The following is a 14,188-nucleotide window of genomic DNA, read 5'->3' on the forward strand; positions in this document are numbered from 1 at the left end:
GACCCTGACAGTTAATTATACTTAAAGTTTGTATCACAGTAATTTAGTACTTTATTAACCATGTTGTATTTGCTCTTTACTGGTTGGTGGTAGCCTTGTGCCATCTCCCTCCATACCTTTTCCAAAGCATGCCAGGTGCAGTGTGTGCCCCGGCCATGAGTTTGTGTTGGTTGATTGTGGTAAGTCTTAGATTTTAATTAAAGGAAGTAGAAGCTAGAAGTTTTTTCAATAAAGGGGATTCCTTACCACTTGGGCTGGGCTCTCCTGGCCTTTTGATTTTTTAAGATGTGATGCAACCAGGTTTTGAACTAATAGTGATCTAAGTCACTCTGTATAAGTTTTAGGAACCTTTTAACCACATGGGGCTTTCCTTTGTGTGACTTGAGAATTTTACCACGAAATGGAGGAACTATTGATAGCTATATAGACAAATGTTGGTTGAACCATAGACACCATGGAGTGGGGTAGGGTTTCAAACTTCAAACAGTGTGTAGGGTACTGTTTCCAAGGAATTGTTTATCAGATCCATGGGTTCCACTCAAGCACTTAATTCTGCCCTTTATACCATCACTAGGCCCGGTGCACGAGATTCGTGCACTCTGTGAACCTGGCTTCTGGCTGAGTGGCTCTCTGGCTGTGGGAGTGCTCTGACCACCAGAGGGCAGCTCCTGCATTGAGCATCTGCTCCCTGGTGGTCAGTGTGTGTCATAGCGACTGGCCATTCCACTGTTCGGTCAATTTGCTTATTAGCTTTTTATTATATAAGATGATTATTTATTGTAATTAATCCTGATAATATTAACACTTAGGCCACAAATAACACTTAGGCTCTGGGTATGCTGGAGTGGAAAAGTAATTTTCCTCCCACCTTTCTAAATTCTTCTGGCTAACCTAGTAATCAAGTTAACATGAGACAGGTTAATAGGAGAAAAATGACCAAATTTATGATGGATGTACATTACATGGGTTCCATAGAATATGGGACTTGAGGACACACTGGGCAGTTAGGCTTATATGCCATTCTGGACCGAGGAGAGGGAGGCAGGGCTCTGGGACTCCAAAGGAGAAGCAGGCAACTCACAAGTAGATGAGAAAGAGCAAACTTGTGGTCAACAAATTCTTACTGGGCCACCCGGAAACCATGGGACACAGGAGGGAAGTCCAATAAACAGGGTTTTGCTTGTATCCTCTCTGTCTGCCACTTATTTCACATATGCTGAGATGAATATGCTAGGTTCCCGTCTTAAAGCAGGTTTGCCTATCTGAATTCCTTTTGGCAGGTAAAGTAGGAGGATCAAAGTTTCTGAGTCTCCTGTTTCTTAAAAATAACCAACTTGAAATCATCAATATCCCAAAAGGCATATTTTGGGGTGGCAACCTCTGCTCTGCCTCAGAGGAATGAAGCTCAGTAACACAATTAAGCAGCTTGAGCTTCAAAACGTGCTAACCAGCCTGGCCAGAGTGGCTCAGTTGGTTGAGCATAGTCTGTGCACCGAAAGGTTGCTGGTTCGATTGCCAGTCAGGGCACGTACCTAGGTTGTGGTTTTGATCCCCAATCACGGGAGCATGCAGAAGGCAATTGATGTTTCTCTCTCACATCAATGCTCCCCTCTCTCTCTTTCTCCCCTCTTCTCTCTAAGCATGTCCTTGTGTGAAGATTAACACCCCCCCCCCAAAAAAAAATATCCTAACTGTGAACCTTTTATTCAGTGCTGAGTACAGCAGGGATGAACTTGTTTGTCTCAGTGAAGTGAAATCCTAATGAGTGAGCATCTCAGCTGAATCACTTCTGACTCTTTTTTCCTCTGGATTTAATTTCTGGATAAAAATGGAAACTTAGAGAAATCTACTTCAATAATGCAAATGTGGCTGGTATCTTCCCTGACAAAAGTCAATCTTTACCTTAACTAAAAATTATATGACTGCTCTTATGTAACTGCGTTTAGTACTTTGGAATGTCAGACAGACCCCATGGGCATAACCAATGGGAGACCACAAATCCTCTCTCTTTTTAAAATATGTTTTTATTTATTTTTTATAGAGAGGAAGGGAGAGAGATAGAGAATTAGAACCATCGATGAGAAACATCGATCAGCTGTCTCCTACATTCCCCCTCCTGGGGATCGAGCGTGCAACCAAGGTACATGCCTGTGACTGGAATCGAACCCAGGATCCTTCAGTCCTCACTCAATGCTCTATCCACTGAGCCAAACCAGTTAGGGCCATAAATTCTCTTTGTTATTGTTATCATGTTAATTGTTGACTGTTAACTATCCTGTACCCACCTATGTAAAAGATATATGTGTCTACCATTTTACTTTTTATCCAATCCCAGAGGGCCCCTACCACCTTTTCCTTTCTCCTGCCTTCCTAATCTATCACCAATGGATTTAATGTAACCCACTTGCATCTCTTATTTTTATAATGTATTAAATAAGGTGCAAAACTTCCATCCTCTGCAGCATTATCCCAATCCATTGAGATTTTGTTTCCTGGCAATTGTCGACAGTTTGGCTCAAATAAACTCACAAAAATTCTCTATAGATTTGAATGTTTTTTACATTGATATCACAAAAGAATGCACAGTGTGATTCTATTTTGAAGAAGATGAAAATAGATAAAAAGCACACTTTATTTTTATGAATGTAAACAGATGGCAAATTTTAAAAGAAATGATTATTACAAAAGTCAGATATTTATTATTGGGAAGGATATGATCAGGAAGATGGGCACGGTGGTGGTTAGAGGGGTTGCTTTGAAATTAATTATTCTTTGAACAGTATATTCATGGTTTGTGCATGTCTTTGTTTATCTCTCACACACAAAACTAGATGGAGAATGGTTCACACAAAGTTTCTCCTCACACTAAACCGTGCTTGCCCCTTGTGGGTGGTTCTGTCTTCTTGGTTCTTCAGCTCCAGCTCTCCCCACCCCTCCCCAGGGAGGTCCAGATACCCACATAGACCTGAGACTGCTGGTATTTCTCTCTCAGCAGCTGGGCTGCAGGTCATAGAGGTTGAAGGTACAAATTCCCTTTCTACCTCTTGGGTGACTTTGAAGTCTGGGACTTGAGAAGTCACCTGGTTTGGAGGAGGAGGGGCAGCAGTTCCTGAGCACGGAGGGCCTGGCCCGGACTCCCCAAAGCCATCTGGAGGGCAAAGGGCTCCTCCCTATTGGCCATGGAGCCATGGTGAACCTGTGATTAAACCTCTGCCTCTCCCCAGACACCCTCTCCAACCAGACAGCTGGCAGAGGTAAAGGCTTTGCGCTGTAACCCAGAGTAACAGGCCACGTAGGGGAGGCCACATGTCTGAGCCTGTTCTCAGGAGCTGGATGGACACTTTGAGTGGGTGTGCCCTGGAGGTAGGGGCAGAACTGACTTTCCCGCCGCCGAGCACTTCATCCTCCTTCCCCTGGGACCTCGCTGCACTGGGAACTACCAGCTAAGGGTTGCCTGTGGAAGAGGTATCAGCACTACAGCACAGTGAGTGGCCTCTTACAGAGGCAGGAGCTATGTCTGTGCCCACAGTAGTCTATTTGTGAAAGAAACCACCCAGGAGATAGGGGCTGGAGGTTTCAGAGTCATTCTTCTGTTCTGACCAGTGAAGATTCAGGGAACACATGACAGCCTCCCCCATGTCTGTCTTCCTGACAGCTGAAATGGCCAAGGTGAAAATATCTTCAGATGGAGACTGAGCTGTCAGTGAAGGGCCTAATGATACAGATATTTCTAATGCATCCCTGTTCCTCATCGGTGAGGAACAGATCAGGTCATACCGCTGGGCAATTTGACATACAACCTAAAAGCCTAACAAAGTGCCTCTTGCTTTGCAATTCACATTTGTAAAAGATTCTAGGGCTCCACCTTTGCAAATAAACACCCTTTTCTGAGCTGCATTTCATCAAAGAATATCATTCTTTACAAACTCATTAAAAACTAAACAAGGCCAGGCTTGCAGGCAGGCACAGTCTGGAGAGCAACTTCACAGTTCTTTTGATGGCTCCAGTCTTACAGCCCCAGTTCTTAACAAACGTGCAGAAAATCCTTCTTGCCATTTTCCACCAGTACCCCGTTCACTTTTTCCCTTTCCCTTCTTCCTCTCCCCGTTTGACAGAGCTGCAAGTGAGACATGGGTTATGGGTGGAGAAGAGAAGACAGTGGAATTGGGCACAGTATGAGAGAAGGTTGATTATAGCTGTGGAAAAAGTGAATTGGTATTTGACATTTCACAGGTAGTCTCTTTTCAGAATCTGTTCCGACATCTTAGTTTCATCTTGAAAAATTTCATGAAAACGCTTACAGTGCTTGGAGAGTATTTTGGGATCCTGCCCCAGTTAGGATGAAAATGATGGTAAGAGAATGGTCTTTCCAGAGGACTCATCCATATGCACCCCCTTTCTTCATTTAGGAAGGAATAGTGTCTCCGAGCGACTTGGACCTCGTCGTGTCTCACGGCCTCGGCCTCCGGTATGCATTCATCGGACCCCTGGAAACCATGCATCTCAATGCAGAAGGTAGGGGCTCAGATGGGAATTTTATGCAGTGTAGTGTTTTCATGGGTTTTGTAAACAATCAAAGGTTGTCTTTTCTTACAACTGAATAGAACTGGTATTGTGTACAGGAGACAATGGCCAGCCCTGCTCATTCACAGGTAGGGGTAGGGCAGTGGCTGTGTCCCAGGATGTAAGTGGCTGTGTCCCATGGACCTCAGGGCTCTGTGTAGAGCAGCACTCAGGTGAGGCCTGCAAGGAGAGGTGAGCAATGTTATGGAGTCTTCGCCGCATGTCATCCAGCCTGATAGAAGATAAAGTGGTATTTTCCTGAGGAAGATAATGAAATTATTTAGTAGCAAGGAAAAAAAAAGTAGGGAAATAACCACATGAACCTCTGCTGGACTTACCTTCTGCCTAAACATGGGCAGCTTGCAATTGTGACTTGCTCATCTGTGGGCTTCTTTCCAAAAGCTGAGGTGTCACGAGGGAGGAGCTTCTACAGGAAAAGGGGCTGGTGCTTGGTTAGTGGCCAGGCTAGGCCATCAGTTACCCTGGAGCCACCTCAAAGGGACTGGTAACTCTAAAAGCAAGGTCACTTGAGATGGGTGAGAAGCTTCCAAGAATGAAACTGTCCACCAGATTTTAAGCCATTTAAAAAGAAGACATCATTTGAAAAACAAATAATAAAACCTACACCAAATTAAAACAATGAATCAGAAAATCTTGGGAAATGTCAACTAAATAATATGATAGCTGTCTCTTGGTGTTGTAATTATAAGTAACTTTTATTACCTTTTAACTTTTCTATGTTGTAATAAATTTCTATAATTATTGTATGTTGTTTTTAAAATTTATATTATTAACTTGTAAAACATATGCAGAAAAAGAAAAAGAATATTGTATTCAGTTCCATGGTCTACATTTAACAAAAATATCAAGAAATGGAAGCTGATTCAGTGTGTGTGTGTGTGTGTGTGTGTGTGTGTGTGTGTGTGTGTGTGCGCGCGCTGCATGTGCCTGTATTTGTCCATGACTTTTGTGGGGGTGGAATCAGAATGAAAGACTGGAAATGGCACGAAGACAGATTTGCGGTCAGGACATGGCAGGGAGAACTTTCTGGTAAGTGGAACTGATGTAGAAGGAGAGGCCATGCCGTGGGTGGGGGAGCCTTGCTGCTGGAGGCTGGTCCTCACATGTGCGGATGTTTGAATGTTGACAGGAGTCTCACAGTGAGGTTGGAAGTTGGAGCAGATGACCTCTGGGGAGTCTGCCGTAGATTTTATAATTCCACGAGGGTTTGGTAATACTTCAGTTAATTTTCACAACAGTAATTAAATACAATTTCCAGTGGATAATCCCAAGCAGTTTTACCAGATGTATTGCACACAGCAGGTGCACACCTGGGTCCTTGGATGGGTTAATAGGGTGTCGTGCAAATGTGGTTCAATAGGTGACTTGATTTTTCCTTAACACCCAGCTGAGAGCAACTGAAGAGAGGGGACTTTCACCTAGCACCCACATGTTACTTGTGTGGTAGAATAACAGTTGAACATAGGGGGGTAATGTAAAGACACAGGCTTTATTAAAGTGAAACCAGAGTTTTGAAGTAGCATTAAAATAAAGTCTTGCATAATTTTGAATGTTTTTTTGTAAACCAGAACCTTAAACGTGATGAACATATTGTAGCATTTGAAATGTATATAGACACTGCTGGATGACCACTGTGTTTTTATTTTTCTTGAGAAAAATAAGATAATTCAGGTATCAGGAGAAACTGATAGGAGAGACCTGAGAACCACTTTGACTCTCAAACAAGTAGAAACTGAAGCCAATGAAACCAGAAACTCAGGAGTCAAACAGTGTGGCAGATAGGATGGAGCCCATAACAATTTTTCACACAAAGCAGATTTGATAAGAAAACCTAATTGGTTTAATATGATAATGGTGGACGGATGTAGTTTTCAACTTCAGAGCATTCTAAGGACCAGAGTTAGACAGTTATAAGATCAGGCTCAGAACCAGTGGAAATGATCATGATTCCTCAGTGTCACCCAGGATATATCAAGATTGGAATTGGGAGAGTTCTTTTTTCTGATGTTGTTCTCATAAAGCCAGTATCTCAGGTTGAGGCTACTTATTAGTCTTAAAAGCTACAGTTTATCTAGAAGGGGTAAAAATATTTGATGATTTGTTTTTAATATTATAAAATAGCAGCTGAAAAACAGGAGGCCAGCATGCTTGCTTCGCCTTTTGGCTACTTTTAAAAAGTGACACCCACGAAAGACAAGCTCTCAGAAGAGTGGATCTGGTCTGTGGAGCCAGTCAGCCTGGATCTTTAGTTGACCTATAAGCTAAATAGCCCTGTGTACTCAGTATCCCCATCTGTAAAATGGGGCAACAACAGTAACAGCCTTATAAGAGTGGTGTGAGAATGAAACCAGATGGAGACATCTAGCTGGATGGCTGACATGAAGTCCGTAATAAATGTTATATTCACACAAAGTTTTGTTTAATTCCCTATTCCAGTTTTTTTTTAAAAAAATTCCCCCAAAGATTCACTAGTGCATTAGAGAAATACAGAACACATACAGATTAGGACATTTTTGCTGTGGAATATGAACTCTCAAGACTTTGGTTTCTTTCCATGCTAAGCTTTTAGACTAGCAGGTCAGCAAAGGCTGGTCCCTTGTACACCTACCAGCCTTTTGGGTGCCTGGGAACCTGGCAGCCCCTGGACATCACCTTCAGTTGAGATGAATGTTCACCATCTTGCCTCTCCAAATTTCCCTTGTTTAGATGCTGTCCTTGTTTGTTTGTTTGTTTATCTTAAATTGAGATGTCTGCTTGGTGGGTCTGGTTCATTTGAGGGGAGCTGTGATTTGCAGTGAAACAGGTGAGCTGATAGAGCTGTTCCTGGCAGTTTCTGTCCACCTGCTCCAGCAAGGCCTCCCTCAGGTGGGAATTACATAATGTCCCTGGGCTTTGGGGTCTTTTTGGTCTTCTCTGATTAAGTTTTGTCTCTTAAAGGCAGGGGAATTCATGTGAGTGTGGGTTCATAGGCTGTGGGAAAAGCACACTTCTCTGGTGTGGGTAGCAATTAGGGCTCTCCAAGAATCAACACCGAGGGCGTGTCCCAGCAGCTGCCTCCACCGTGACAGAGGCCACACAGACAGGTGCCTGCTCTGTAAATGCAGACAGAAGGGATGGCTCTCCACTGCTCCATCACCTTGGGTTGTGTCTCACCTTCAGGGCTCACAGCCAAGGAATAACAAGTCCGAAAGCAGCAAGAGAAGCTAAATCCAAACTCATGACAATCAGTTCTTTCTCCCACTTCTTAAGAAATTAGGTTCAAAGTCTTCTAAAAAGCTAAGCTCTCTGAGAGCTGTTGGAAGTACTTGGTTGACTAGAGGGCATGGAAGCATAGCAGGAAAAACATAGAGAGGCTCACTTCATAGTAATACAGAGGAGGGACGGGCTGTGGGATAGAAGGTGAAGTGGCTTTTTATTTTCATTTCCATTGAAATTGGTATTCTGGAACATTCCCGCTCATACTGCTCTATTGGAAGGGAAGATGTTGCAAAGAAGAGTAAGGTAGTGAATTTGCTGGGACACTGTAAACAATTTTGACACTAAATCACCATAAACTTGTACTTTGAGCTAGTGGGAGAGCTGTCCTGCGGTGTCAGATGCTCTATCTATGAAATGGAGGTCTGCACATGCTGGCTGTGTGGCCTCTTACCGTCTCCACAGACTCGGGGCTGCTCACCCCATGAGCCTGAGTGCATGCTATAGAAAGAGTTTTTTATGTTTGTAAGACTGAAGTTTTATATTGGTTTCCTAGAAAAGTTGGAGGGGAATTATTAATTGTATTATAAAGAGTTACTGTATTTTCTATCTTAAATAAATAAATGCCCCTTTAAAGCCACAAATTTTATAAAAGGCAGGGAAAAAGAGTTCTCAAAAGCCCCTGGGAGATTCAGATAACTTCACAGGGACACAGAAAGATGAACGCTTGTTCAGAAAATGTGAAGTAATCCAGAGTGAAATACAGTCCTTGAATTGCATCTGTGGCTTTTCACTGCTCAAGGAGGACAGGGAGATAGAACTGGTTCACAGGAGGGTACTGTTGGGCTTCTGTTTCCCTGCACGTGGGTGAATCTCAGCTGCAGCCAGGCCTCCCATTTTCTTCTCATTTAATATCTTTCCAACTTATTTGATTCTTATGTCTCTGCCCCCCAAAAGGAGTAATTGTATTTGTGTCTAGATTTTACCACCTTTGGTTTGAATAAATAAACACTTAAAGTGAAGAAAATATTTAACTTCCAAAGGAAATAAATGTAATGGTGGTTTTCTGTGTTCTGGAAATGCTGAGTCCTCTAAGATAGCTAGCTAGTGCCGGAACCTTTGTAGGGGTGGGGAACCTTTTCTCTGCCAAGGACCATTTGCATATTTATAATATCATTCTCAGACCATACAAAATTAACAACTTAAAAATTAGCTTGCTATATTTGGTCAAACATTTAATTAACACACTCCTAATGAGTTGGCAGGGCCAGACCAAATGATTTCACAGGTCCTGCCTGAGGGCCAGATGTTCCCCACCGCTGCTTTAGGAAGTCTTCTGGAATCCTTAATTGTCAGGTTATACTTGTGTTAAATGAAATGAAACCCTTATTTTAGAAAGGAGTGTCCACCACTTAATTGTAGGTGCTAATGTTAGAAAAGTTGTTATATTTGAATATTTTACCCTTCAAAACAATTTCTAAGAGCTAGTTTGATATGATTTTAGCACACTGAAGGAGAAGGAAAGCTATTTGAGGCAAATAAAATTGAAATTCAGTGAATTCAGGCTTTCACAATAGTGTGGGTCCACCAAAACTAAACCCCAAAGAAGTTGGTCTTTTTTTTTTTTTAAAGAATATTGTGTGGTGATGATCTTTATTTAAAACTAGAGGCCCAGTGCACAAATTCATGCACCAGTGGGGTCCCTCTGCCTGGCCTGCGGGATCAGGCCAAAACTGGCTCTCCAGCATCCCCTGAGGGGTCCCGGATTGCGAGAGGGTGCAGGCCAGGCCGAGGGATCCAACCGGTGCACGATTGGGGCCAGGGAGGGACACGGAAGGTTAGCCAGCCAGGGAGGGACCATGGTAGGGCTCCAGGGCGTGTCCAGCTCACCTCGCTCCGTCCAGATTGGCCGGACCCCAGCAACAAGCTAACCAACCAGTCAAAGCGTCTTCCCCCTGGTGGTTAGTGCACATCACAGTGAATGGTTGAGCGGCCTTAGCATATCATTAGCATATTAGGCTTTAATTGATTTAATGGACTACTGGACACTTAGCATATTGGGCTTTTATTATATAGGATTAATTTAAAACTTTTTCTAGGGTGGATAAGAACCAAGCTCGGGCATCTTTGCAAATTCTGCTATTCATTTTAAATTCTGTATTACCTTTTAGCCTGACTGACCAAGCTCTGAGTGTTTCTGGTTGTGAAAGATGTTAGAATTGGGCCAAGGGTGGCACAGTGGGTGGTTCAGCCATGTTCCAAGTGGGCCCAGAACTCAGAGACGCCTCTTCTATGCATACCCAGGGGTGGCCTCAGACTGGACTTGACCCCCCCCTTTCCCCACACATGCCTGCACTGGCCAAGCCCTGCTGCCCCCCAGGCAGTGGGAGGGGAGGATGCCAGGCACAGATGGGTCCCAGCAGGCCAGTTCCACATGCTGGGAAGCGAGGCCGCTGGACTCTGCTTTCCTCTCTGTGCATATCTGACGCTTACTGAAGAGCTTAGTTTCAGCCACACACAGCCCAGAACTGCTTCCAGGTTACTGTGCTTCTTCCTCCTCTCTCCCATGCGGATGAGCCTCTTCTTCATGGGTTTCTTCGTCAAAATCCCAGGGCCTTTATCTCAGCATCTGAGAAAGAGGTTGGGGTCCCAGGGCCAGGAAGCTGCAGGAGCAGTTGGAGAGCAGTGCGGCCGGGGTACAGAGGCAGCCTGGGCTTGGGGGACAGGGCTGTTATCCACTGGCCACACTCTGAGCCTCCATTAAAGAATCTGCTGCCTTGTAGACACCCAACCAAGTGGTAACTAGAAGTCAGGGAACAAGTGTGAAATGGGAAACAGATTAAAGTGAGCTGTGACCTCTGTGGTTCTTAGAAAATGCATTCAAGCCATTTACACAAGTAACCTCATAACATTTTTGGTGAAAATAGGACTTAATAGGTTAGTCAATAAATCAATGCAGGAACACTGAGGGAGGTAGAATGGTAGGCCCCAGGGGCCCCTTGCTTTTCAGGATTTTGAGATCAGAGGGAAAGCTTGACAAGTGACTGACTTGTGGTGAGGACCCTTGGTCCCCAGCGCCAGCTAACCAGGTGCACTGACCACCTCCTCCTTTTCTTAACTCACCAGAAGAAAGGAATGTAGTTATTCTGACCCAAGGCTAGACTCTCTGAATTGATGACTTAGTTGGGAGTTCTCTAATGTTCTGGTTTTGTGTATTCTTGTGTTCATATGGATTCAGGCATGTTAAGCTACTGTGACAGATATGGCGAAAGCATGAAACATGTCCTCAAGACTTTCGGACCTATTCCAGAGTTTTCTGGGGCCACAGTTGAGAAGGTTCACCAGGTACGTGGACTGACTGCAGAGAGTTTTGCATGCTGAGTGGGAGGGAGCTCTGTGGACAGGGACATTTATTGTGCAGCTAGTATCTTTGTTTCTGGTTTTCACAGTCCCTCATCTCTAACTTCTGTCATGGTCCTTGGAGACCTTCAAAGCAGTGTGGCCAATGAACTTGGAGATCACTGTGACTTATCTCTGAGGATCTGGAGTCTCTGGGTTCAGGAAACTCATGTTCATGGAGTGTTTACTCTGCTCCCTTTGTCCTTGAGAGCAAATTCAGTTTGCACAGTAGGACCAACAATTATGCTCCTGGTAAATTACCTCCTCTTCATGCATTTTTGTTCTTTTTTTATTTTAAAAAAATTTTCATTTACAGTTGATTTCAGTATTATTTTATATTAGTTTTAGGTATAGAGTAGTGATGGCGAACCTATGACACGCGTGTCAGAGGTGACACGTGAACTCATTTTTTTGGTTGATTTTTCTTTGTTAAATGGCATTTAAATATATAAAATAAATGTCAAAAATATAAGTCTTTGTTTTACTATGGTTGCAAATATCAAAAAAATTTCTATATGTGACACTGCACCAGAATTAAGTTAGGGTTTTTCAAAATGCTGACACGCTGAGCTCAAAAGGTTCGCCATCACTGGTATAGAGCATAGTGGTTAGACCAGTGGTTCCCAACGTGGGGCACATGTCCCACAGGGGGGCAATTTGATTTTTAAGGAGGGCATTTTGAGAATGAGTTATTAACAGTGAATTTTTTGCATTTCTAGGGACCTCATATACAGTATACAAATATATATTGTGACATATTTATGCATTTCAGTTCTCTATTATATGTTTTGAAACTTTACTTGCTATTTTTTCATATCACTTCAAATTATTATTACTATTATTATTTTAACAATTTCTTAGTGATTTCTTCCTCAGTACTTCAGCTGTCCTTTCGTTCTTTTATTTTTTTCTTTCATGGATGCCATGTTCTTTGGAAGCTTGTTTAGACCAAGTGAATGGTCTTTTAGGCTTCCTCCACGTGAATAGGAGTTCATTTTTTGAATAATAAGAATTATATGTCACAGGATTTTAGAGATGCTTAGGTTGGGCATGGCCAAAAAAAGGTTGGGAACCACTGGGGTTAGACATATAATTTGCAAAGTGATCCCCCTGCTAAGTCTAGTAGCCACCTGACACCATACATAGTTATTATATCATTGACTATATCCCCTATGCTGTACTTCATATCCCTGGGACTATTTTGTAACTGCCAATTTGTACTTTTTAAAAAAATCATACCCAGTGAGATGTTTACTGATTTTACAGAGAGAGGAAGGGGCAGGAGAGAGAGAGAGAGAGAGAGAGAGAGAGAGAGAGAGAGAGAGAGAGAGAGAGAGAAACAGTGTTAAAGAAACATTCATCAGTTACCTCTTGTACCTGAAACCTAGGTATGTGCCCTGGCTAGGAATTGAACCTGAGATCTTCTGGTGTATGGGATAACACTTCAACTGGCCAGGGCATGTGCTTCCTTTTTTTTAAAAAGCATATTTTTATTGATTTCAGAAAAAGAAGGGAAAGGGAGAGATAGAAACATCAACAATGAGAGAGAATCATTGATTGGCTGCCTCCTGCATGCCCCACACTGGGGATTGAGCCCACAACCCGAGTATATGCCCTGATAGGGAATCGAACCGTGTCCTCTTGGTTCATAGGTCGACGCTTAACCACTGAGGCATGCTAGCTGGGCCAGGCATGAACTTCTTATCCCTTAATGATTTTCACCCATCCTCCCAAGTCCCCCTACCATCTGGCAACCATCAGTTTGTTCTCTGTATCTGTGAGTTTGTTTTTATTTTCTTTGCTTATTTTGTTTTATAGATTCCACATGTAAGTGAAATCATATAGCATTTATCTTTCTCTGTCTGACTTATTTCACTTAGCATAATAACCTCTAGATCAGGGGTGGGCAACCTTTTTAAGAGTGTGTGCCAAAACCAGCAAAATCTCTGACTCAAAATTCTTCTGCGTGCCAACCCTAATTTTTTGAGAACATGTTATGCCTACTTGATATCTCTTAAGGTGTACGTATGTGAAGAACCTTGAAGAAATAGTAAAATTCATTCGAGCGACAAAAACACAGTATATGATGATGAAAAATACATTTATTTTTTAATGTATACATGTACACTGATAGTCCGACAGAAAAGTTTATGACTCCGTTTGATATTATCAGTGGGACTTTTGCTGCTGCATCACTGATGACAGAGATTTTACATCAGGTTTATATTTCATGACCTTCAGAGATATGCACGAGCTACTACTTTCATCCGTCAGGCTACTCCTATTACGAGACTTAACAAAATTCATCACTGAGAACAAAGATTCACAAGCGTATGTGGATGAAACCAAAACACTGGTCGGATCTAGGAAGGCAGGGAGAGTTAAGGCAAAGGCATAGAAATTGCTCTTCCCCTCTCTCGTCAATCCATGTCTATGGTCTTTAAGATAACTTGTTATGTAAAATTATTTATTTATCTAAGATGCACCTACACTGAATTTATCTGAAAAATAAAAAAGTCGATATTAAGAAAAAAATTGTAAATGGAAGATTATAAGAGAGGGTTTCGCGTGCCAGCAAAAGTTACTGGCGTGCCATGTTTGGCACGCATGCCAGGGGTGGCCCACCCCTGCTCTAGATCCATCCACATTGTCTCAAATGGTAAGACTTCATTCTTTTTTATGGTTGAGTAGTATTCTATTGTGTATACACACACACACACACACACACACACACATATACATACATACCATCTCTTCTTTATCCATTTGTCATTGATAGGCACTTAGGTTGCTTCCATACTTGACTATTTTAATAATACTTCAATGAACATAAGAATGTTTTTTTGAATTAGTGTTTTGATTTCTCCAGATAAATACCCAGAAGTGGAATTGCTGGGTCATATGGTAGTTCCCTTTTTAATTTTTTGAGGAGCCTCTGTACTGATTTCCAGAGTGACTGCACCAATTTACAGTCCCACCAATAGTGCACAAGGGTTCCTTTTTCTCCAAG

The 14,188-nt window shown here is 42.6% G+C and overlaps 1 protein-coding gene across 3 annotated transcripts in view; it reads left to right on the top strand.

The window, feature by feature from the left end:
- Positions 1–14,188, top strand: part of CRYL1 (crystallin lambda 1) — a 177,946-nt gene that overhangs the window by 162,552 nt on the left and 1,206 nt on the right. For all 3 annotated transcript variants that reach the window (XM_036299243.1, XM_036299245.1, XM_036299244.1), the window contains 2 exons: positions 4,410–4,515; positions 11,018–11,124. In XM_036299243.1, coding sequence (XP_036155136.1) covers positions 4,410–4,515; positions 11,018–11,124 — 213 coding nt within the window. The remainder of the gene's footprint in view (positions 1–4,409; positions 4,516–11,017; positions 11,125–14,188) is intronic.

Source organism: Myotis myotis, unplaced genomic scaffold (genome assembly GCF_014108235.1).
Source record: "Myotis myotis isolate mMyoMyo1 unplaced genomic scaffold, mMyoMyo1.p scaffold_m19_p_3, whole genome shotgun sequence".
In the NCBI taxonomy this organism is placed as follows: domain Eukaryota; kingdom Metazoa; phylum Chordata; class Mammalia; order Chiroptera; family Vespertilionidae; genus Myotis; species Myotis myotis.